The sequence below is a fragment of the Malaclemys terrapin genome, chromosome 7 (assembly GCF_027887155.1).
Source record: "Malaclemys terrapin pileata isolate rMalTer1 chromosome 7, rMalTer1.hap1, whole genome shotgun sequence".
Classification (NCBI taxonomy): domain Eukaryota; kingdom Metazoa; phylum Chordata; order Testudines; family Emydidae; genus Malaclemys; species Malaclemys terrapin.
In genome coordinates, this window is record NC_071511.1 from 82,225,451 (window position 1) to 82,251,674 (window position 26,224).

General features: G+C 44.3%; 1 protein-coding gene across 7 annotated transcripts in view; it reads right to left on the bottom strand.

Moving 5' to 3' along the window:
- Nucleotides 1–9,790: 9,790 nt before the first annotated feature.
- CTNNA3 (catenin alpha 3) overlaps nt 9,791–26,224 on the bottom strand; it is a 954,554-nt gene continuing 938,120 nt past the window's right edge. For all 7 annotated transcript variants that reach the window (XM_054035487.1, XM_054035488.1, XM_054035489.1 and 4 more), the window contains one exon: nt 9,791–10,785. In XM_054035487.1, coding sequence (XP_053891462.1) covers nt 10,498–10,785 — 288 coding nt within the window. In that variant the 3' untranslated portion in view covers nt 9,791–10,497. The remainder of the gene's footprint in view (nt 10,786–26,224) is intronic.

Below are 26,224 nucleotides of genomic sequence, written 5' to 3' on the forward strand. Positions count from 1 at the left end.
CAGTATGTGCGGCTCAACCCTTGCCGTAAAAATTCCAGGGACAAGTTATACACTCGGAGGAATCGTCTGGAATCAGGAACTCATGACAGAGACAATATAGAGCTACACCGCGGCTAACTCTTATGTGGGTTCCCAGGGGAGGGAAGAAAGGGAGTAAAAATCCCCTCTTTCCATTGCTTCCCTGAGTTGTGTGAGGGCTACCCAGAACTCCATCCACAGTCCTCAGGGAGTGTCAACCTGAGAGTGAAATTCTTCCTCGAAGACATGTGGTGCCACAAATTGGCTGGGGAGGGATAGAGAATAGGCTAAGTCATGGCTATTTCTCTGTCCCCCCCAATCTGTGCACCAACAAGCAGAGCAGGCCAGCTATGTAAAGGGGAGAACGCTGCACCTCAGAAAGGGGGGAGGCAGTTTATTTTACCCCCAGCAGGGATTTTCCAGGTGACAGTTTGCCTCTCTGAGACAAACTGCCTTCAGTGTGGCCACTAGAGTGGTGCAGTGCCACACCCACTTCCAATCCCACCCTACCCCAGTGCAGGGCTGTGCTGGAGAGGCACAGTCTACCCCCACAGACGCTTGAGTCACAGGGGTATTTTCAGCTGTGTAAAATCATGTCTCACCTTCTGTTACATAACTGATACCAAAAAGGCAAATGCCCTCTCACAATGAAGGCCAAATTGACAGAGGTATGTGCGACTCCATAAAAGGTGTGGTCTATGTATGGCAGGGCACCTCTGAAATCTCCTACCTATTTAAAGTCAATCATTTTTGCTAGTGGAGAATAGAAAATAGACATTTCTAAGGCTATAAATTAGAGATTATTAAAAAATGCACAAGTCATGTAATTCGTCTCCTGCAAATGTGGGAGGGCCTTTTAAAAGAACGTTTTCTAGCAAGCTGGAGTCTGGACTAGAACTCAGATCTTTAGAGGCCCAATCCTCAAGGCCATCTTTCCTCTGTTAATTTCTCTGCTGTAGAAATTCAGAGACTTTTTAAACAGCAAAGGTAAACATACATTTTTGGGCAGTTTATGTTTTTTTTAACACTTTGACGAGAACACTTCTTCGGGGTTAAGATTAGCATTGTACTCATCGCGAAAGTTTATGTATTCAAAAATCTGTTCACTTCAGTTCTTCCAGCCTCCCTCCCAAAATCCCCACACTCTTCATCACCAAAGAAGTCAGTGAAATTTTGTTACTTTCACAAATAAAATGTTGCTTTAAGACATGAAAACAAAGTATGAACCATTTTATGTCCTATAAGGGAGCAACAAAGAAGTAGGACATCTGGACAGTTTCTATTTGATTTTTTTTAATTTATATGTAATTACTTTATCAGTCTCCTCTTGAATCACACTTTATTAGACAATTTCAGAAGAATATTGCATTTTATTATAGTTGCTTTATTCTATTGTGCAGCAGGACCATGACTGCTTTAGTGGGTAATAGCTATTATAGAGCTAAAGGACGATATATAAATAAAACTAATGTTGTTGTTATAATTTGGGTATAATATATACTTGGTTCTATTCACAGTGACTTTCCCATGTTAATGTGTGAAGAATGCTAAGAGGTATGGGATTTAGGCTCTGAAATCAGGAGTTGCAATAGTGAACGCAGCACCGCCTAAGCACCTTTAAAATCTGGGCCCAGATAAGGTTTTACTCATACCTTACAAGAATACCTTTAAATAAAATCAACATTTGCTAATAATTGAAGCAGTTATGTGCTTTTCTTAATATAAGGTGAAATTGCCATATCTCAAATATTACTGTGAGGACACTATTGGCAAATGCAAACTTTTTATTGGCAGCCCCGTGTCTGGATTTGGTGCTATTAATAGATACTGCTTACCCAGGAAGATTATACTTAGCAAAATTATACATAGATTCCAAGGCAAGCATGGACCATTAAGACATCTAATCTGACCTCCTGTGTAACGCAGGCCATAGAACTGCCCCAAAATAATTCCTAGAGCAGATCTTTTAGAAAAAACATTTAATCTTGGTAAAAAAATTGTCCATGATGAAGATTCCACCACAACCCTTAGTAAATTGTTGCAATGGTTAATTACCCTCACTGTCAAAAATGTATGCCTTATTTCCAGTCTGGTAGAGGACCAGGCGAACATGTAGCTCACAGAAACAGTTAGGTATTAACTTATTAAAGTATATGTACAGCTATGGCAGGCATAATATTTATTCGGGTTCAAAACTACTAGAGCTGTTGGATCAGGGTAAAGGGGAGCTCCCTCTTCTCTTTCACACTGTAACCTGGGGGGTCACTGTTGCAAAGGGGACAGGAATGATCATACTATTATGAGGGTAGTTTGTTTGCTGTCGGTAACTTTGCATAATTAATAGGAGTGCCAAACCATTTACCTCAAGTGACAGGGAATATGAATGATACAGTATCCTTCCATGATTCTCTGGTGAACCATCTATTCTTTCTTTCTTTTCTATAAACTGGATGTGAAGAGACTCCTGACACCATGGTGTGTGGTATGCAGTGTTGTTGTAGCCATGTTGGGTCCTACGATTTTAGAGACAAGGTGGGAGAGGAAATATTGTTTAGTGGATCAGTTTCTGTTGGTGAGAGAGACAAGTGTCTCGCTTACACAGAGCTCTTCTTCAGGTCTGGGAAACTAACCAACCATGGTATGGTAGTCATATTACATTTCAGGGTCTCCACTGAGTAATGTAAGGCTCCTGAACTGAGGCACTTTTTTAAAAATTAGACATTAGGATTTTGTTATATTAAACATTATGTACTTGTGTTGCTCTTTCTTTAAGGAAACTAGTTTTGATGAGGTATCTTAGTCAAATATAAAGTCTATGCTACCAGAACACATTCTCATGGGGCAGAGAGGGGCTGATCAATAGACAGTGTCTTAGAATGGAATCGCTAATGTCATACTAATGTTCACCTTTTGCAGTAGTGGGGATTTTTGGATATGAAGAAAACAAAACAAATGATAACAAACCTGTTAGACTTTAATTTATCTAGCTACTGGCCACCTCAACCATATGTACAGCCAAGACGAAAGTTTAAACTATAAGGCAGTGCACCAAGGTTAAGTACAAGCCACCAGCAATAAAAGGAGGTGTGACAGCATGGAATTTTACTGTTCACAGCTGATAAAGACTTCAAATAGTTTCTAAAGCTTATATAAAGCTAAAAGCTCATTAAAAAAATTGTTGGATAAACACATCTTTCTTAAATGCTACAATAGAGTGGGCCCAGACAAAGTAGCTAGACCAAGAAGACATTTAAAAGAGCTACAGAAATTTTAAACTGACATAGGATATCAGCACAGGGACAGATAGATAATTGGCACCTTTTCCAACTCAGGCTAGTCTTCACTGCAAGAGTTAGCGCAAGTTACTGCACTCAAGCTAGCCTGGCTTGAATGAGAGTGACTCCCACTGTGAACCAACACGTGAGCGATATGTAGTGAAACTCACCTGCCCATCCCCATTGCATTTGTAGCTGGTGGTTCAGAAACATTCCAGCTCACCCACCTATCTAGTTCAGGTTTAAAGTACCACTTTCCTCCAGTTTGAATTTTTTGTTTGTGCACAGGAGTCTGATTAGTGGCACACCCGAGTTATACCTTGAGGCATATATTACAAACTTATGTCAGTATAACTACATTGTTTTGTCTCTGAAATCACTGTTTCACTTCTACCTCTTTCACTCTTCCTATGCCCTGAACTATACTACAAACGTATGGCAGTGTAACTGTGTCACTCAGGGGTCTAGATTTTGCGCATCCCTGAGCGACTTAGTTATAACAAGCTAATCCCTGGTGTGGACAGCACTACGTTGGAAGAGCTTCTCCCAGCAATGTAGGCCTCCCTGAGAGGCGGTAGCTATGTTGATAGGAGAAGCCCGCCTGCCTACACTGGCAGTTAGAGCAGTATAACTACATCGCTCTGGGGCTGACTTTTCCACACCACTGAGCAACGTAGTTGCACCAACGTATGTTTGTAGGGTAGACCAGGTCCTAATAAGAGCAAAAGAGGTTGAAGTAAAACTGATTTCAGAGACAAAGAACCCAGAGGAATTGTATCAGATGGATAGCCGTGTTAGTCTGGATCTGTAAAAAGCAACAAAGAGTCCTGTGGTACTTTATAGACTAACAGACATATTGGAGCATAAGCTTTCGTGGGTGAATACCCACTTCGTCAGACGCAATACCCAATACGTCTGTTAGTCTATAAGGTGGCACAGGACTCTTTGTTGCTTTTTACAGAGGAATTGTGTTTATTAGAAATGGCTCACTGTGTTCAGGGAAGAATGAAATCATTGGGAAAATTTGCAGAGTAAAGTATTATGCGGCGTAAGCAGGCAGACTGTGGCTTTTTCTAATTAGAAATATTAAACACTGAAGGAAACCATGACAACAACTGGTGCAGACTGAAACAGGCAAATTATTTGTTAAAGAAAAATAATCACTGGATTCACAGAACTGGATTAAGCACTCTCTTCCTTTTGTACCATGTGCTTAAAAAAATGAAAAAGTCCATCTATGTGGTATAGGGTCTATTATTTCATTGAATTTTAAAACAAAGCTGTTTGTATAATGCTAGAACTGGTTTGTTAACTGCTTCACTTACTCACCAACAGGCACAGGTCAGATGGAAAGCATCAGAGACCCTGAGCTGTGCAAGCCCTGGAAAGCTGCAGATGTTGGCTCTATGACAGTTCAGCTTTCAAAGGAAATGATGACCTGCTATTTAGTGGCACCAAAAAAACCAAAGCCATCCAAACACAATGCCTGGGTGTTCTGAGTGGTGACAAAACCAATTGGCTGAGCTTACAAATACTAGTTACAAATGTATGTGTGGAGAAACAACACCTCTTCTGATTGCTGGTTGGTTAAGAGTGGGGGCTTCTGTCACATTAAAAAAAAAGGGCATCTTACTGGAACGGTCCTTCAGAGTGATTGGAGGTGATAAACCTTTGCCCATGTTCCCCCCATCTCGCACCTTTTTTAAAAAAACGTTGCGACTGACTTCTCATTTTCCAGACAGGAAGAAACTGATATCTATTGGGCTAGGTCTTACTTAAAACTTTTCTTTGGCTGTTTAATATTCTTTAAGCAGAGGAAGGACATGCCCCTGATCTCGGCGGATTCACTGAGCATAAATTTAATTTTTGATGATTTGTACATCTTTAAATATGTAAACTACAGCTGGGATATGTTAATGTTGCTTCTTGTCAGTATTATATGTTATTTCATTGAAGGATTTCCATTGCACCTTGCTGACACTGGGGAGACAGAAAAGAAGATGCAGTAGTAGCCTGAGATTTGAGAGGCCGAGTTTCAGTTCCTTGCTGTGTCAGTCTTGCTATGTGTTTGTGTACAGTGCTTAGCACAATGGGCCTCAAGTCCTGTTTGGGCCTTCTGGGTACCACCTGTAATATAAATATAATACATTTACTGCAAGCTAAATGCGTCAGAGCTTGCATTGGGAATTTCTGCAAGGGTGCCCCAAAAGTAAGCTTTGATATTTGGATTCAAAAGATTTGAATCAAAATACCCTTGGCTGCAGTTCAGTTCCAGATAAACTGTAATTTGCTATATTTTCACCCAGGTTTGAACTTGTGCCAAATGATTTACAGAAATGTTCATCCAGTTGTAATTAAAGCAACGTCCCTTTTATCATTGTATGTCTCCTCTCAGAGGCCATAAGTGTTATTTTATAATAATGGTGTCAGACGCAGATAACTGAATATCACTTGCTGAGGTTATAAAAGAATGGAGAATACAAATGCAGGCAGAGTTGTTAAGCAATGAGATGGTGGTTTAATAATAGTCACTCTGTGGAACTATAACTTACATCATATAAATCACATTGATAAAAACCTCTTTTTGGTACTTGCAGTTTATAAATACATCTGCCAATCTGATCCATGATGCTCTTCTTATTAAGCATGTGTGGGCACACTGCCTATTTTAAAAGTAAAGCATACCAGCAAACATGGACTTACACTATGGTGGAGGAAAATAAGCAGTGAAAACAAACTCTTTTCTTAAAACTCCTTTTCTTTAAATATTCTAGGATTGGTAGGGTTGCAAGAGCATAGAAAGGGCCAGATGGTGAATGGCTACAATGCAGGTATGCAAATTGGGAGGCCATGAGGAGTTTTTTGTCTCCCTTCCCACACCCTAGAGCAGTGGTCCCCAACGCGGTGCCCGCGGGCACCCTGGCGCCTGCCGGGACGTTTATGTGCACCTGCCTAGTGCCCAGCAGGGGAGAGAAGCCGCAGCCCCGCACCTGACAAGGACAGAGAACTCAGGCTGCGGGCGCGGTGTTCTCTGTTCCTGACAGGCGCGGGGCCCGCCTAGTGCCCAACAGGGGAGAGAAGCCGGGGCCCCACACCTGCCGGGGACAGAGAACTCCGGGGCTGCGGGCGCTGGTGTTCTCGGTCTCTGGCAGATGCGGGGCCGCGGCTTAAGCCGGAGAGAAGCTGCAGCCCCCATGTATGCTGAGGACAGAGAACTCCGGGGCTGCAGGCTGCGGGCGCCGGTGTTCTCTGTCCCCGGCAGGTGCGGGGCCCGCCTAGTGCCCAGCAGGGGAGAGAAGCCAGGACCCCGCACCTGTCGGGGACAGAAAACTCCGGGGCTATGGGCGCCGGTGTTCTCTGTCCTCGCACCTTCTCTCCGGCTTCTCTCTTCTCTATGTTCACATATTATGTAATATTAAATATGATGTTTTTCATATTATTTAATGTACAAATACAAAAGAAGCCTTGAAAAATTGTTGGTGCCCGCCACACTCTTCTGAAAACATGAATGTGCTCCTGGCCACAAAAAGGTTGGGGACCACTGCCCTAGAGGTATCATCCATCATTTCAAGTACAAGGGCTGATCCCTGCTAGTGTTTCTGCAGGTTCTAGTTACCGCAAATGGGTGAAGGGAGGAGAAGCAATAGTTGCCAGGTTTCCCATTAGAACTTTTTTTGTAAACTCGCTTTCATGCAACTGTCTCAGGCCATGTTTTTAATTTCAGTGTGGTGTGTAGTTGTGAGTATGATGTGTATAAAGTGACTCAACACCTATTCCACATGTGACTAGTACTGGAGACTTTAATCAGGACAAACAAAATCTGAGTAATCCTCTTAGGGGTGTGCCACATGCTTTTTATTATTAATGTGATCCCTGAAGTCATGATTAATGCATTAATCACAAACATCTGATACCAAAGTGACCCATAACAAATGCATGACTTTATTGAAAAGACCATGCATATGACTGTGTGACCCCGTGGTGGTAGATGCAAAAACTTAACCTTGTAAGTTCTGCTCTCGGGCTGGAAGTAGGGTGACCAGACGTCCCGATTTTATCAGGACTGTCCCGATATTTCCTTGTTTGTCCCGCGTCCCGACCGACGTGCGGTCGGGACACTGGACAAACAAGGAAATGCGCCGGAGCCTGGAGCCCGGAAGTGCTCGCACCCCCCCCCGCCCCGACTCCACCCCCTCCTCCCCCCATTGGCTCCCTCTCCGAATCCCCGCCTCTTCCCCGGGTTCACCATTCCTCCTCCCTCCGCAAGTGCTGGAGGGAGGCCCAGGAGACTCAGAGGAAGCGCGGGGCCAGGGTGAGTAAGAGTCCTGCCTGGCCCCGAGCAGGCAGGACTCAGTTGGGTGGTAGGGAGAGGAGGGGGCAGCCCGCGGGGCCAGGCGGCGGCTGTTCTCCCCCCGGGTAGCGGGACTCAGGAGCAGCCGCTGCTGCAGCTCCCACTGCCGCGGGGGGAGGAAGCGGCCATGGCGCTTGGCGGCTGCGGCTCTGGCGCCCGCGAATCCCCCGAGCCTGGGCCTGCTGCGGGGCCCCAGCAGCGCGCACGCTGGGCCCAGCCCCTGGCCAGTCGCGTCTGGGCTGCTGCTAGAGGTGGTGCTATCCCGCGGCGGCCCCGGGGCGGAGGCATCAGCAGCCCAGCCCCGTTCGTTCCCCTGCGGGACCCGAGCAGGACGGGGGGGCTGGGGCCTGCTGCCCCCACCCCGGGGCCGCCGCAGGATAGCACCACCTCTAGCAGCAGCCCAGATGCGACTGGCCAGGGACTGGGCGCAGCGTGCGCGCTGCTGGGGCCCCGCAGCAGGCCCAGGCTCAGGGGGTTCGCGGGCGCCAGAGCCGCAGCCGCCAAGCGCTATGGTCGCTTCCTCCCCCGCGGCAGTGGGAGCTGCAGCAGCGGCTGCTCACGAGTCCCGCTGCCCGGGGGGGGGGGGGGAGAACAGCTGCCGCCTGGCACCGCGGGCCGCCCCCCTCCTCTCTCTACCAGCCAACTGGGTCCTGCCTGCTCGGGGCCAGGCTGGACTCTCACTTACCCTGGCCCCGCGCTTCCCCTGCGTCTCCCGGGCCTCCCTCCAGCGCTTGTGGAGGAAGGGTGGGTTTTTTTTGTTTTTGTTTTTTGCCCCGCCCCCCCCGCCATGCCCCCCACCCCGCATCACCCTCCCCTCCCCCCGCGTCCCGATATTTGACTTGGGTGATCTGGTCACCCTGGCTGGAAGAGAACCTGAAATACCAGTTGAAGATTTGAAGATTTAAGTTCCAAAATGCTAAACTCCAAGAATGTCCAATACAGCTGACCCCCTTCTCACTAGAACTACAAGGAGTGGCAGGTGCCCATTCACCCTGCTAAGCTCTATGGGCTGCTCTTGTTCCAGCTGCCCCTTACCTCTTTCATCTCTTCTCTGTAGCCACACGGCCCCAGATTCTCAAAGATATTTAGCCACCTCCCTAGATCCATATGAGTTAGGCGCCTAAATACCTTTGAAAATCTGGGCCTAAGTAAGTAATCTGAGAGACAACAAACCTCAATATCCCTAGTAAATGTTTGCTAGAGTACTAATGGGGGTTCTTAGCAAACACCCTTGCGGTTATGGTGTGTCACTACCCTGAGCTTAGTTACAAGATGGTTTCAGAAGGTGGGGGAAATATTTTCCCTGACCATCCTCCCCTATGGGGGAAAGGAACTGGCTCATTCTGTTCTCTGTAACATTTTAACAAAGTGTGGCTAGGCAGCAGCCATAGTGTTTGACTTCCTGAAAAATCTGCTTGCGGAAGAAGCAGCCATCTTATTCAACATGAAGGTGTGGAATGAGAGGGGGTTCCTAGACAGACACTAACATGCAGTGAAGGGAGGAGGTGAACCACCAATCCTTTCAGCCAAAGGTGTTTTAGCTAAGTACTGATGCCTAGGACATAGGGTGCGGAGTGTGGATGACTGGGCAGGAAGGGAAGCGCCTGGCTATGTAACTGTATGAATCGCTTACGCCCATGCTTACAAATTCATTGTGAACATAGGCTAAGATTTGCATTTACTTGAAAAGTTTTTCACTGAATATTTTATAGGACTAAAGTGGTAATGTTAACAATTAACACCACTTTTAGCTTCATGACATACTTTGAAATATACTGTAATAGTAATTTAGCAAGCTGGCTACCACCTGGAACAGCTGTGCTGCTTGGGACTGCGGTGCCATGGTCAAGTAGTTTAATCCACTGCAGTTATCTTGCAAAGACTGATATTTATAGGGTACTTCCTGAACATTTGCACCAATCTTTGATGTCAGGACTAGTCATATGTTTCTTCGTATCATTTTAACATGATTTCTTTTTTTTCTTTCTTTCTTTTAGCAAAATAATCTAAAATAATTTAGTTATTACCTGATTTATTAGGACTTATGAAGATGAGTGACAATCATAGAGCAAGCCAGGAAGCAGAATGTGGATTAATATTTAAAATTTAAAGAGATCTTTGAAATTTTGAGTTATTACTATTGCTATAGTTTCATTACAACCAGCTCTATTTTATTATTACAACCCACATTGTTACAATCCATCTTTTGTTCTGCCAAATATTTTAAAACTTTTATTCCATTTTTGCTTATATCTAACGTTTATGAAAAAATCTTTTAAAATGTCTTTCAATTTAGATAAGTGAATGGGCTAGATCCCTATGTGGTGTAACTTAGTACATTTCTTTTGATTTATGCCAGCTAAGGAGGTGGCACAATATATACTACCCATAGAAGCCTGTATGTCATAAAGTGCTCTGAATATAAAACTGTCAGGCCACATTCATCTCTGGTGTAACCCCACTGAAGTCAAGAGAGTTACACCAGGGATGAATTTGACTCCTTGTTCTTTGCCTTTCAATTATATGAAAGCTAACTCTTATTATAACACAGCATCCTAACCTATCATTCAAAATGCTCAGCTGCAAAAAAAAAAAAGGCATTGTAAAGAGAGTGAGCAATAAAATAAGATGATTTTTTAAAACATTATTTTAAATTGTGTACCATTAACTAATCAAATATGCATTTTAAATATCTTTTTTAAAAGATGAAATACCCTACAGTTAATGTTAAACATACAAAAGAAGAGAATTTCCAAACATTAGCATACTTATAGACTTAAACAGGTGGAAAAATAAAGATGCCATGTGAGCAGTTACAAGGTATGAAATGTGCACAGTGGCAGGATAGTAATTTTAGATTATTTCTCTTCCTCTAAATTCACTCATAACTTGAACAGGATGGATCCTTTTCTTAGCAGAACCTTTTCTGACAGCTGCATAGATTTCCTCTGGCTTCTCTCTTTTAATCAGGGGCTTCTTTTCTGGAGCTTTCATCCTCCACATCACAACAGCATGTCGTGGGCCAGTAGGACTTTGAATTCTGATGATCTTAGTGGAGGCAATATAGGACATCTTCACTGTCTGCACCACAGCATTCATTAAGTTTTTGGCAGCCTGAATTAGTGAAGTGACACTATCCAACTGTAATGAGAAACATGGCTGTTAGCCTAGGAAATCAGTATGGCTTTAATCACAATATACACAGGAATAAACAACATTCTAAAAATAAGACTAACATAGTACAACCTGATTTCTTTGTTTCTGCCAGGAATGTTTAATCATTATATTCATGTTGTTCCACTGCTCAGATTTAACAGATATAAAGTAATTTGGTATGCTGGAATAGAAATGTCTGTGAAAATTTTTCTTTTTTAACGTGAATTCATGATGGCTGTCTGCAGGGTATCAGTGCACTTCATATTGATGGTAAAGAGACTACCTTACAGAAGTCCAATGGAAGTGCTACGTGTTGATTCCTTACAATCCAGCACTAGACAAAATTCTCCAGTTGTTCCTATGGTATTTCAATGTCTCCCTTGCATGCTCCGGAGAAATGTAGGACTATTGTGACAAGTAAATGTATTCAGCAGGAGTATGGTATTTTTTTTAATTTTCTTTAGGATTTTCAAAGGAGACTAGGAGTTAGGTGCACAACTCCCATTGAAATGCATGCCTAATTCCATTAGGTTTAGTTAAGAGAGAGAGGCAGCATGGTCTGGATAGGAAATAGAAAAGGACTAAGGAGACCTAAGTTCTATTTCCAGCTATGAAATGTGTCCTTAGGGAAGTCATTTCACTCTTCTAACTCTGCGCCAGATTGGATGTTTTTCTAAAAGATATGCTCTAGTTGAAACAGGAATTATTTGGGGGAAGTTCTATGGCCTTGTTCTACAGGAGGTCAGACTAGATGAGCAGACTGGTCCCTTCTTCTGTATTACTTTCTGAAAATCCCAGCGTAAATAGGCAGAATGTACAGTATAACCCTTATTTTGTTGGCATATGTTGTCAGCTGTCTGTATTTAAAGAACTTTTGCCATCCCCATGCAAATTTTAAAGTAAAGGAATCTTTCATGAATACTTGTGGGCACTATAATAATTAAAAATCTGCTAATTAGGACAAGCCATGTCAGCGCTAACTAGCACATGTAGGTGGCTGAGAAGTCCTAGGTTCAGTTGTGTTGCATTGCAATTGCAAGTCAGGAAAGTTGTTACAGGCCAAACTGGGGGACACACACGCTTCTTGCTCTCTACCTTTTCCCCGGCAGAGCCAACACAGGCCCGACGTCTGTGAAAAACAGGGTGTGCAGAATTCCCTATTGACCATGTTTCAGAGTAGCAGCCGTGTTAGTCTGTATCCGCAAAGCATCCGAAGAAGTGGGCTGTAGTCCACGAAAGCTTATGCTCTAATAAATTTGTTAGTCTCTAAGGTGCCACAAGTACTCCTGTTCTTCTATTGACCATGGTTGAGCCTTCCATAGCAAATCAGGGCACTTGAGGAGTAAAATACTGGACCAGGAGAAGTGTCGCCTGGTTAGGTGATATGTTTACAATTTAATTTCTTTTTCTATGGGAAATAGTTTATAACAGAGCCAGATAACAGCTGGACAATACCATATTTCATTTTGAGTGTGGTCCCCTTGCTGGTGTTAAAATTCTTTAGTATTTATTTCCATGAATTAAAGATTCTTTCTGCCTTCAACTTAAGCTGTCTTTGTCATATTGCAACAGCGCGTTGGCAAGGGATACATATACTGTATAAATCAGATCAGTGACCTGAATGAGTAACTTTTATCTTCAAGGAAGGAGCCACCATGTTCATATTTAATTGTAAGTCTGACAGTTTCAATTTGGAACTGCATCTCCATTTTGAATAACCCAACGTAAACCTTGCTTTCATTTTTTACCCTCCAATTTACCTGAGTACTTATTATTTTTGAAGTTTGGTTGCTAGTGAGGCAGCATGGCATTTTATGACAGACTCTTTATTGCAGAAACATTTAAGGAATAGAATTAACAATGTCCTATTCAGATTGCCAAAATGCGAATAGCTTGAGTTTTAAGGTAATGCATAGCATGCTGCAAAGGGAAAATTTTCCTTATGACATATTGTGATATAGGTTGATAGGATGGTTTGTTTCAGATTTTTCTTGTGGGTATATTAGTGATGAGAAAACCTAACAAGGTCTATATAAGAATTTTAAAAAATTACAATTTTGGAAGACACACTTTGGAAGCCCATTCTTTCTTCCTGATCAGAGAAATTTTTCTCCCTTCTCAAACTCCGAACAAAATCTCACCCATAGAGGACATTCAATTTTAGTGTGGTCTCTGGTCTGAAGTTCTATCAGGATGCTCTATTAAAATTCCTTCAGCAGCCAGGCTTTCCTTGGTACTTTTGAAATTTGGAGATTTGACAAAATGGATTTTAGCAAACAGGAGCCTTTAATCCCACTCTCCCACGTTTATAGAATAGTTTGGTGTGAGGAGAGTGTGTGTATAGAGTTCGTAACCAAACCCGAATAATGGCTGGGTTCATTTGGGAAATGAATGAAGACCTGAATCAGTTGAGCAAGCCCTATAGATAATCACTAGTTCATGGTTTCTCTGTTTAAAAAAAAAAAAAAAGTTCTTCTTCGTGTGCTTGTTCATGTCGATTCCAATCAGGTGTGTGCATGTGCACAGTAACCGGAAGATTTTTCCCCAGCAGCAACTGTAGGGTCGACCTGGGCACCCCCTGGAGTCGTGCCTTCATAGCGCCTAATATAGAGCCCTGCTACCCGCCAACCCCTCAGTTCCTTCTTACCTCCAGTGATGGTAGCTGGAAATTCCTTTGCTCTTGCTCCGTCAAGTGATCTAGCAGTTCAATTCCTGTTGTACTCACCTTGTTTATTCCAATACTGTAGTTTAGTATAGTTAGTCAGTTATAAGTTTCATTTATGGGGGTTTGCCCCCCCGTTTCTCCCCCTTATTTGTTGCTTTCGGGGTATGCTGCAATACCCGGGCTTCAAGACCTGCAAGGACAATGTGAAGTGCATGCCAAAAAGTGACCCCCACACACACACCTCCTGTTTACACTGTCTGGGTGAGGGTCACAACAAAGACCGCTGTAAAATCTGTCAGGAATTTCCACCAAGAACCCTGAAAGAGAGAGAACAGTGGCTTAAAATCCTCTTCGTGGAGGTAGCTCTTTGACCGCAGTTACACCCTGGTGCCGGGGATCCCACCACCACATGTCTTCTTCACCGCGGAGCGCACCGGCACCCTCTTCAAGAGACCAGGTGCCAAAGAAAGACAGGGCCAAGAACTCTAGGCACCATCATGGAGCACCTTGGGACCGGTGCCGAAGGCTGGAGTGTCCCCAATTGCCAGTGCAGAAGAAGAAGAGGATCAAAAGGGGCTGATCCCCTTTGCCTAGATCAAGAGACCAGCCATCAGTGGCACCACAGTCCACTCGGATAGCCTGCCGCTTCCTTCCACTCCTGAAGCGTTTGAGGCAGCACAGGACCTGCTCAGACTCATGGCGCCATTCTCGCCCCCGAGACAGGAGAAGGCGTTGGCACCGCAGACTCTATCCCGTACTGTGCAGTCGAAGGGAAAGCCGGCTATGATGTCGCACCTCTCCCCATTGCCTTGGTAATCACAGACACCAGTGTCTCCACCTCTCCACGTTGAGAGGTGCAGTGCTGCCCTGGTCCTCGTATTCCGAGACCTCTGAGTTGGACTCGTACCACTTCAACTATAGCAGGAGCAGAAGATCAAACTCAAGGCACCACAAGAGGTCCCAGCTGATGCAGTGGGCCCCTCAATGGCAGAACCCAGCTCAGTGGCCCTTCTGGACTCCATGGGCTTTTCACCAAGCTCAGGGTTGGAACCATGGATCTCGCTCGGATGCTGCTTCAGTCGCGTCTGCAACCTTTGTCCCACCCAGTCCAGCGACTGAGCAGTTACCTCTGACATCGATGCCGGCACCACGGCACCATTATTGACATTGTCACCAACTGTGGCACCACCTTCGAGAACGTCCTCAGCACCGGAGGTGTCAGAGGCTCAGGTTATGGCACCAACCGTGCCCTCAGCACTGACTACAGCTCTGGCACTGATGCCCGACACCATCTGCGCCGACGTCGATTACCACCATGGCGCAGACACACCATCACACAGCGCTGCCAGCACCAGTGTGGGGGCCGACGTCTGTACCTGCGTCTTTCACGGTGCCGAGACCGGACCATGCCACCACTGTCCCCACCAGCTTAAGAGATCCCTCTGGTGGGGATGGAAGGGAGCAACCACCTCCCTAGGTGGCCTCCTCATCTTCCCCAGACGAGGTGCTTGCAGGCACTGCCATTGCCCCAGCTCTGGAAGACTACAGCGTATGGCAGCAGTTGCTGCGTCGGGTTGCACAGGGTCTGGTGCATTAAGGCGGAGGAAGTTGTAGATGATGCAGATCCTATGGTGGACATCCTGGCCCTTTGGGCCCTTCCAGTATCGCCTTACCGCTAATCAAAAGTATCACTGACATGACCAAGACCCTGTGGCAGACCCCGGTGGTACTCGGTGGTACTCGGTGCCCTCCAAGGGCTACGAACATCTATACACACACCCACAACCTGACTCTCTAGTGTTGGATGCTGCTAACCAGTGAGAGAGGCAGGGTTTCCAGGGCCCTTCCCACAAGAATAGGGACGCAAAGGAAAGGGACCTATTTGGGCAGAAGGTATACACCATGGGAGGACGGCACTCCGCATTTCCAACCAACAGGCCATCATCAGCAGGTATGCCTACAATACCTGCTCAGCGATGGCTAAGTTTATGGAGTTACTTCCCTTGGACTCCCGGGCTGAACTCTCGGCTTTGGTCAAGGAGGGGAGAGTGATCTCCAGGGCATCTCTGCAAGCAGCACTTGATGGGGCAGATGCTGCCATTAGAGTCATGGCTACAGGTGTAGCCATGAGAAGGGGCTCATGGCTCCAGGTCTCAGGTCTCCCCTTTGAGGTCCAAGAGACCATACAGGACCTGCCTTTTGAGGGTGAGACTGTTTTCAGAAAAGACAGACAAAAGGCTAAACAGCCTGAAGGACTCTAGAGCCACCCTCAAGGTCCCTGGGCCTCTACATGCCTTCCACTCAGCGGAGACACTTCTGGCTGCAGCCCACTCAGAGGTTCGGTCAGCAGAACCACCAAGATGGCTCCAGAAGGTGGAACAGAAATGGCAGGAGAAGGCTGTGAAAACCTTCTGGACAAAGCTCTGGACAACCAAAGCCGTCTTTGGGACCTAAACCTGCCTTTTGAAGGCACAATCGAGGACGGTGCACCACACCTGGAAATGGATCCACCCCTCTTTACCTTCTTGTCCCGACTATCCCCTTTCTATCGTGCCTGGTCCCTTATTACCTCGGACTGATAGGTGCTCTGCTCAGTAGAGAGGGGATACCTCATCCAATTCTGTGACCTCTCACCCTTCCACCCCCCTTCCCCATCCCTCTTCAGGGACCCTTCTCACAAGCAACTCCTTATCCAGGAGGTGCAGTCACTCCTATCTTTAGGGACAGTGGAGGAGGTTCCTCAGGAGCATAGGGCCGAGGGCTTTTATTCCCAGTATTTCCTAATACTGAAAGCCAAAGGCAGCCTCAGGCCCATCCTGGACTTGTGGGAACTCAACAAGTTCATAAAGAAACTCAAGCTCTACATGGTCTCTCTGGCCTCCGTCATTTCCTCATTGGATCCAGAAGACTGGTATGATGCCCTTGACTTGAAGGATGCCTATTTTCATATTATAATCACTCAGCCCCATAGAAAGTACCTCAGGTTTGTGGTGAACAACGCCCATTACCAATTCATAGTTCTCCCATTCGGTGTGTCAGCAGCACCTTGGGTTTTCACCAAGTGCATGGCAGTCGTCGCTGCGTTTCTGTGCAGGCACCAGGTTCAGGTGTTTCCTTACCTCAGTGACTGGCTGATCAAGGGCCACTCCAAGACCAAGTGGAGGCTCAGGTCAAGTTTATCAGAGCCACCTTCGTCAACCTGGATCTCCTTTTAAATGATGTGAAGTCCATTCTGTCCCCCATCCAGAGGATAGAGTTTATATGGGCAGTATTGGACTCAACCCATACCCACCGCAAGCAAGGTTTCAAGCCCTCATCGATATCATTCGAGGCATCAGACAGTTTCTCACTACCACAACAAGAAACTGCCTGAAGCTTCTGGGTCACATGGCGGCTTGTACCTATGTGGTGCAGCATGCCAGACTCAGGCTTCGATCTCTTCAGTTGTGGCTGGCATCAGTGTACCGCCCGGCCAGAGACAGCCTGGACAGGATAGTGACCCTACCTCGCCTGGTCCTCAACTCCCTCCTGTGGTGGCTCAACCCTCAGGAGGTATGCTCAGGGGACCCATTTGCCAGTCCGCAGCCATCCCTGTCTCCAGTGTGGGCTGGGGAACACATCTAGGAGACCACAGGACTCAAGGTCTTTGGTCTCACGCAGATCTGGTTCTCCACATCAACATCTGAGAACTGAGAGCGGTGCACCTGGTGTGCTAGGCCTTCCAGGCATATTCAATGGGGCAATGTGTATCAGTCATGATGGACAACACCACTGCAATGTTCTGTATCAACAAATGGGGGTGCACGCTCCTCTCCCCTGTGCCAGGAAGCCTTCATGCTGTAGGACTTCTGTGTAGAACGTTCAATATATCTGCAAGTGTCGTATCTCCCTGGGGTACAGAATGAGCTTGCGGACCACCTCAACAGGTCCTTTCACGGCCACGAGTGGTCCCTTCGCCCGAATGTCGCAATTTCAACCTTCCAGAGGTGGGGCTTTCCCCAGATAGATCTATTTGCCATGCAACACAACAGAAATTGCCAGCAGTTCTGCTCCTTCCAGAATCACAGCCCGGGCTCCAGAGTGGACGCATTCCTCCTCCACTGGGGAGGTTGTCTCCTATATGGCTTTCCACCCATACCACTTGTTCACAAGGTGCTCCTCAAGATCTGGAGGGAATGAGCTCAGGTTATATTGATAGTTCCAGCATGGCCCCGACAGCACTGGTATACATCTCTCCTAGACATGTCCATGGAAGACCCAGTCACCCTGCTGCTCTTCCTGGACCTTTTGACGCAAGATCATGGTCGTCTTCAACATCCAAGCCTCGACTCGCTTCACCTCACAGCATGGAAGCTCCATGGTTGAACCCGATGGAGCTTTCCTGTTCAGACCAGGTTAGACAAGTCCTCCTTGGCAGTAGAAAACCCTCTACGAAAGCCACCTACCTTGCCAAGTGGAAGAAATTTTCAATCTGGTCTGTGCGACACCATTCGGCCCTGACGCTGGCCCCAGTGCCACTTATTCTGGACTACCACCTCCATCTGAAGCAGCAGGGGCTTTCGTTATCATCTATAAGAGTTCACTTAGCTGCCATCTCAGCCTTTCACCCAGGCCAAGAGGGCTGCTCTGTGTTTGCTAGCCCTATGGTCAGCCGGTTTTTAAAAGGGCTCGATAGGCTATATCCTCGTGTCTGACAGCCTCTCCCAGCCTGGGACTGCAGCCTGGTCCTTTCTAGACTAATGGGACCACCCATTGAGCCCTTGGCAACGTGCTCCCTCCTCTATTTCTCTTACAAGGTGGTGTTCCTGGTGGCGATAATCTCAGCCAGGAGGGTGTCTGAACTAGGGCCCTAATCTCAGAGCCCCATTATTCTATAAGACAAGGTGCAGCTCAGACTCATTCTGCTTTCCTCCTGAAGGTTGTGTCGCAGTTTCACATCAACCAGGACATCTTTCTCCCGGTATTCTACCGTAAGCCGCATTCCAGTTGCAGGGAGCAGAGACTACACTCTCTGGATGTCCACAGGGCACTAGCCTTTTACATCGAGAGAATGAAGCCATCCAGAAAATCGTTCCAGTTATTTGTGGCAGTGGCAGACAGAATTAAAGGTCTGCCTGTGTCGTGAATATGCATTTCATCATGGATTACATCCTGCATCTGGGAATGCTACAAGCTGGAGGGAATTCCCGATCACTGCGCACTCCACCAGGGTGCAGGCTTCATCAACAGTGATCCTGGCGCAGGTCCCCACTCAGGAAATCTGCAGAGCAGAAACATGGTCCTTTATCCACACTTTCACCACGCACTATGCGATTATTCAGCAGGCCAGAGATGATGAGGCCTTTCGATGAGCAGTGCTCCAATCAGTGGACAAACTCCAAACCTACATCCTGAACTTGGGCTTGTGAGTCACCTGATTGGAATCAACATGAACAAGCACTCGAAGAAGAAAAATGGTTACTCACCTTCTTGTAACTGTTGTTCTTCAAGATGTGTTGTTCATGGCCATTCCAATACCCACCCTCCTAACCCTCTGTCAGAGTAGCTGGCAAGAAGGAACCGAGGGGATGGTGGGTCAGCAGGGCTCTATATTGGGTGCCATGAAGTTGTGACTCCAGGGGGCGCCCAGGCCAACCCTACGGTTGCTGCTAAGGAAAAATCTTCCAGCTACTGTGCACGTGTGTGCGCACACACCTGATTGGAATGGACATGAACAACACATCTTGAAGAACAATAGTTATGAGAAGGTGAGTAACTGTTTTTTCCCCACAGTATATGATACTAAATTGTTTTTCTAATTAATGGGCTTCAGTATAAATATATTGATTAGCAAATTCAGTTTATCACATCTATGCTCCAGAAAATGTGTAATAACTCAACATAGTATGTATAAAATCATTCTTTTCTGCAGCACATGAAATGTTCAACAAAGGATGGTTGCCTAGGATTTCTTGTTATGATTATAATAAACCCAAGGACTTTTTGCATGACAAATTGGAGTATTTTAGGCTTATTATTTAACGTATCAAATCTGTTTCTAAGGAATCATTTATCTTGGCCCTCTATCCTAGGCTTCTAAGCACAGTATACTTCTCTCCAGACTATTATTATTTACACAATTCATGAAACTGACTGAGTCCAGAGCACAGGTTGCACTCAAAACCAAAAGCTCATTTTAAGCTATATATTTCACACATCTCTAGTCTTGAGTTAATAACTGGTTACACTTAGATTTCTTGTCATTACGCTGCTGGAATATCTGAAGCCTGCAGCCTATTGCTTGTGCCACAGCCCTAATCCTGTCAGTACACTAATTTATTTCCTTTCCAGCTTCCAAACTGTTAAATATTCACAGATACCATACTGTCTATACTAGTGTCTGAGGGAACCTTACTCACCGTTTCACCTGAACATCTCTCTCCTCTCTCATGATAGCCACAGAATGAATTAATTAATGAAAGAACCTGTTTTAATGATCTGCCCTCTATTACATTTCCAAACAGCTCTGAGGGACAACACTGACCATCCATGCTATTAATGGCCTGCTAGGACTTTACAATCTAGTCTTCAACAGTTGATATCATGAATCCCAAAAACTCACTTCTCTGGCTTTGTCCTCACACAGGTACCACCAGTAAATAGAGGGGCTGCGACCAATTAAATAAAAGTAAGGACAGCTACAGGGCTTGTGACAGAATTCTCAGTCATAATCAGAGACACTGGCCTAAGAAGTAAAATTCTCAAAAGCAACTAAGTGACTTGAAAACCTAAGTCCCATTTTCAAAAGTGGCCTAACTCCCAGGCACATAAATACATTTGAGGATCTGGGCTTTAGGAGCCCAAGTTTAGCTGAAAGTCATTGGTTATGTCAACACTGCAGTCAAAGGGCTGAACAATCCTGTCCGGGACCCTGGGTATGTACTGGAGCAACTAGCTCATGCTGCTGCAGCTTCACGGCTATTATTTGAGTTAGCTAAATGAAAGCTAGGTCTGTATGTCTACACATGCTGTGGTCATACCTCTGAGGGCAGCGTAGGCCTACCTTTTGGCTCCTAAGACACTTTTAGAAAATTTAACCCAAGAGTTTTTATGTTGCTGTGTGAGAGGCAAAGAAAGGTTTCTTAACTTCTGTCATAGCTTTCATGAAGTGCCATCCTATTAGGAGTTGGTTGAGAATAATGTGCTAGATTCATTCCTGTCGAACTCCAAAAGCAACAATTTTAATTCTTGTTTCCATGGATCACTTCTCAAAATGGACAGAGACCTTGGTATTCCCTGATTCCCCTCACTAGAGAATTGTGTTCAAGAAACTAAACTTTCATATTTAAAATAACAAAACAGATTTCTAGCCCTGCTAACCTTTTAAGTGTAAACTGAGTATAAAATACAGTAGTGTCTTCCTGAGCCTGCAGACAGATTGTATCAGCAGCTCAGAGACATGCATCCCAATGCATTGTAAACTGTGAGATTCAAAGATTACAGGTTAAGGGCCAGCTCCTCACCTGGAGTACATTGTCACAGCATCATTGCTTCAAGGCTGTTGTACACAAATACAAATACCAGAACCTGTGCACCTCCCTGGTGAAGAAGCTAAATATTAAACTACCATTAAGCCTGTTTAAATTAGTTGCTTTGGTGTATTTGTCACAGCTTAGGGAGATAGAAATCTCCATTGCATTTACTGTGCCATTGGCACCTCAGCACAGGCAACTTAATTTTAGCAGGTTTACTAATATGTCCCTTTAGGATATCACCGTTATTTGCAGCATCCTAGAGTCAATACTTTCACTCAGTTTCCCTGAGGCACCTCACACCAATCTGGAAAATACGGAGTCTGAAAACAAAATTAATCATTTCTATCAATTGAACTTCAATGTCATGGAGAGATTTTTTTAGGGGAGGCTTTATCTAATAAAAGTCAGGCCACACATTTAACTTTATGCAGTTTGTCTATAGACACAGTAGCTGGGTTTTTTTTAAATATTGTTTAGTGCCCATAACATGATACAATTTGGTGTCAATGTATTGTTCTACTATGAATGTACTATAATGTACTCAAGACCCATTTTCACTTTGATGCTTTTGTCTCTCTCAAATATTCAACAGACTCTTCAAGGTCTCATTACATATCACAGAAAACTGATGAAACGAGACTTGGCATAAATGGAAGATTGATAAAATATTTATTCATAGTGCATTCAAGTTCTTTTTATTTAGAGACACAGTTGTACCCTCTTCAGTCTTTTGCAAGTGGATTCTAACATATATATATATATAAAGGTTGAAATTAGTCTTCACCTGAATACTGCTTTTGTTATTCCTGTACTACACACACCCCACGTATCATTTTTATATTCCAGTTTCAGCATTTCACATCTCTAAGTATAAATCAGAATACACAAAAAATCATGGAGGGATTTAGGAACAGCATTGTTTATAGTAACTTCAAAAATGTAAACCTTTACTTTGCTGGTAAGCAATTATCAGTAGTTTGTTTTGGTTACATTGGGAATAGTGATAGGATAATGATTAATTGATTGCATGGACTCGACACTTAGGTGAAGTAGGGCCAGGATTGAGGATTAGAGCTAGGGAAATATTTTTGGCTGAAACCTTTGTTCACCCCCAAAAATGCAGATTCAGATTGACCAAACCATTATGCATATAATGAATTTTACCAAATTCTTTCAGTCAAAGCCATCCACCGCCCCACAAAAAAATCAGTGTTTCATTTCAACAATTTTGAAATTAAATGTTTTGATTTTTCAATTTGAAATTACTTTGTTTTGAAATTTACTTCAATTATATTTTATTTTTGTAAAAGGTTTTAAAAGCTCAAACACACAGACACACATATATACCCCCTGAATTTGTTCAACATTCACCCAGTAGAGGTGAGAGACACATGCATACACTGACCAGTATACTTCAAGCTCAGTGAAGTGAAACTACTCCGCCCTCATGCACAGACTTCAAATCCAACAATCAGGTAGCAACCTGTATTAAATCTATGACCATATGGACATTATGTTAACAACAAGGAAAGAATTCAGGGACTTTTGTCTAAAAAGCACATGCCATCTACTATAAACATCAAAAACCTTTGCAAGTTTGTGCTATTTTGTACACATGTGGGATTTATTTTTATTTGGTAAGGAAAGATTTTGAGGAGTTCTGATAACTATCCACCATGCTATAATTTCATTCTCCAAACACAGACATACCCAAGTTCCTCATGAGGATTCTGAGTACGCTGTAGATTCACACTCTGGCTTGCTATGTTGTAACGTGCTCTTTAGCCATGCCCTAAGAAATACTGTATATAGTTCTCTATAGAGAACTACCTATAGAGAACATTCAAAATCTATGTGCACATATTACTAGATCAGGGGTGGCCAACCTGAGCCTGAGGAGGAGCCAGAATTTACCAATGTACATTGTCAAAGAGCTGCAGTAATATGTCAGCAGCCCCCCACACCCACTCCCAGGTTCTCCCACCCACCAGCAACCCCACGGATCAGCACCACCCCCTCTCTCCCCACACCTCCCGATCAGCTGTTTTGTGGCATGCAGGAGGCTCTGGGGGGAAGGATTGAGGGCACGGCAGGCTCATGGGAGGGGGCGGGAAGGGGTGGAGTGGGGGCAGGGCCTGGGGCAGAGCCAGGGGTTGAGCAGTGAGCACCCCTCAGCACACTGGAAAGTTGGCACCTGTAGATCCTGCCCCTGAGTCCAGGGCTGGCTCCAGGCACCAGCTCAGCAAGCAGGGGCTTGGGGAGGCCAAGGGGAGGGGGCAGCCCGTCCGGCTCTTTGGCGTCGGGTCCCTCGGTCCCTCTCGGAGGGATTGACCTGCCGCCGAACTGCCGCTGAAAAAGAAAGCGGCGTGGTGGAGCTGCCGCTGAAGTGCTGCCGATCGTGATCACGGTCTTTTTGTTTGTTTTGTTTTGGGGTTTTTTCCGCCGCTTGGGGTGGCAAAAACACTGGAGCCGGCCCTGCCAGAGTCGGTGCCTATACAAGGAGCTGCATATTAACTTCTGAAGAGCTGCATGTAGCTCTGGAGCCAGAGGTTGGCCACCCCTGTGCTAGATTATGTTCCTCTTCTTCAAATTGGAAACCTATATTTATTTTAAACTTTAATAACATACATTTTGGGGTTTCATTTGCCTTGTGAATGGGAATATGCTTCTAATTTTGCAGAGAGCTAAAGTCTCAGTTTTTCTGCAAAGCTTAAGTGTATAAGATTTCTGAATTCCTGTTTGTGGTTTGACTAGAACCTATTTGTTCATAGAGGTAGAAACTAAGAATAGTGAATCAAAAAATACACTCTTTACTTACTATTTAAAACCTTTCAGAATAAAGGTCAATTGCTATTAATATCGTATAAAAATACAACCACTGGTTCAGTTATAGTGAATACACTGACAGAGGCTATTTCGCTATGACACACTATCCTAATGAGATTATTTTTTGATAACTAACTTTGGAAGTAATATGAATTCTATGTTGTTATATATAGCACTGAGCACCAGGCTATTTTTAAATTTAGGCTAAAGAAGTATTTATTTAAGTTGTGCTTTCACTTTAGGCTTTGCTTTTTTGAAAAAAAAATAGTGTATGTATGTTTGCTGTTGTGAATTGTCCTTGATTGATTATGTTTAAAGAGAGAAGGTGGGTGAGGTAATATTTACCACAATATGTAACCCACTAACCACCCTTTTTTGTCCTATGACTACAGGGATGTTAACGGGCCACTTCACCCGGAACTGTCCCTTAGAGTACTACTTATGCTAAACTATCTGTTCAATCATGTATTTAGCTAAGACATTCTCAGTATGTTTCCAAGACCTGAAGAAGAGCTCTGTGTAGCTTAAAAGCTTGTCTTTCTCTCACCAACAGAAGCTGGTCCAATAAAAAATACTACCTCACCCACCTTGTCTCTCTAATATCCTGGGAACAACATGGATACAACACCACTTCATACTGACGTTTAAAGGCAGTAGTAAAACAGCTCTAAATACAACTATCATCATCAAATAAATACTTTGGGTGAAATCCTCACCCTACTGAAGTCAAGGAAAGTTTTGCCACAATTTCACCCATAATACTTGGATAGGTTCTTCAGCTGCAAAGTACCTTCAACTCATATATGGGAGACTTCAATAGGAGATGAAGCCTTCCAGAAAGTACTCAATACCCCACAAATTCAGGCTCATAGTATTTTATGTCAGCAAAGGGCTTTACAAACACCATTTTGCCAGCCTTAAGGATTAAAAAATCATGAGATTTAAAAAATGGGATTATTTGAATTCTGGTTTTTGAGCCTTTAGGATCTGCTTTTTTAGCCCTCATGGGTGTGGATAAACTTTTTTTGTGAAAGTTGACACTGGAAAATAGGGCTTGAAGAAAAAACACCACATATCTCAACATTGCATCCCTCCAAGCTAAGTATTATTTTCCCATTTTAGAACTAGGGAAACTGAGTGTGATAAATTAAATAGACAAGGTAGGTGAGGTAATATCTTTTTTTGGCCAGAAGTTGGTCCAACAAAAAGAGATTACCACTTCAGCCCACCTTGTCTCACTAATATCCGGAGGCTGACACGACTACAGCAACATAATAAATTAAGTGACTTCTGATAGAGGCAGTCAGTTTCAGTCTATGGCTTAGAATTCAGGAGATATTGACTCCAACTTCAGCACTCAGAATTGCTCCCATCTCTTATTTAGGTAATAACTCATATACAAATACTGTAAATATTTGTAGAAAAATGATAATTCAAAGCGGGAGTCAACATAGCTTATATTATTGGAGGTTTTAGTGATACCTTAGTTTGTCAGAATAAAATTGGCCACCTTGTCTAAAATGATCTTTAGGGATTTGAGAATAATTTTGTTAAGGGGGACTGTCATTCCTTCAGGCTTACAGGCAAGGTATTTTTCATTCAAATAAGATCCTTTGGGAGGCGGGTGGAGAGGCTGACTCTCATTTACGCTAAGTACACAAATACAGAGCAGTATAAAATGACTTTAGTGTGAATTAGAATCAGGATCATTATCTTTTCTGTCAATAGAAAAAGCAGCTATACCAGCTTGACCAGGCATAATTCTGCTCACTACTGAGGGTCACTTTCATTACAAGGTCTGATTGCCTCTTTCCCTAAGCTTTAGTTTTGATTAGACTCATACATGATTGTGTCTTGTAAAATAATTATAAAGAAACGGTGAGTTGATGCAGTTGATTAATGGGCCAAATCCTGAAGTCCCGTGGAGGCAAAATTCCTCTGGGACTTCGAGAGTTACCATGTCCAATGATTAAGCAAAAAATTATCATTAGTAGTAGATGAGCTCCTTGTCCTATACAGAAACTTGATGCCTGTTTTTTCAATGGGGCACAAACAGCCCCATTATTTGAAAATACATATATATTTGCTTTCACAAACACCTGTTGGTGTACTTCTCAAGAACTATCACCTGCATCTGCAGGTGGTAGATTGTAACAAAGGAAACCACTTTTGGAAAAACAGGCCCTTGAGAACTAAAACAGCACAACAGAATGCATTATTTGATGTAAACCCCTTCCTTGCTGCTTCTGCCAGAAAATGTTAGCTTGGGAGAGAGAGAGAGAGTGTCAAATCTTCTGGGTAACAGCAAGACATAAACATATGCCTCATGTATGTGGAGGATAAATAAGTAAGTAGCATCCTACAGTTTCACAACCGGATCTTTGCTATTGGCACAATAGTATCATTGACTAAGTACTAA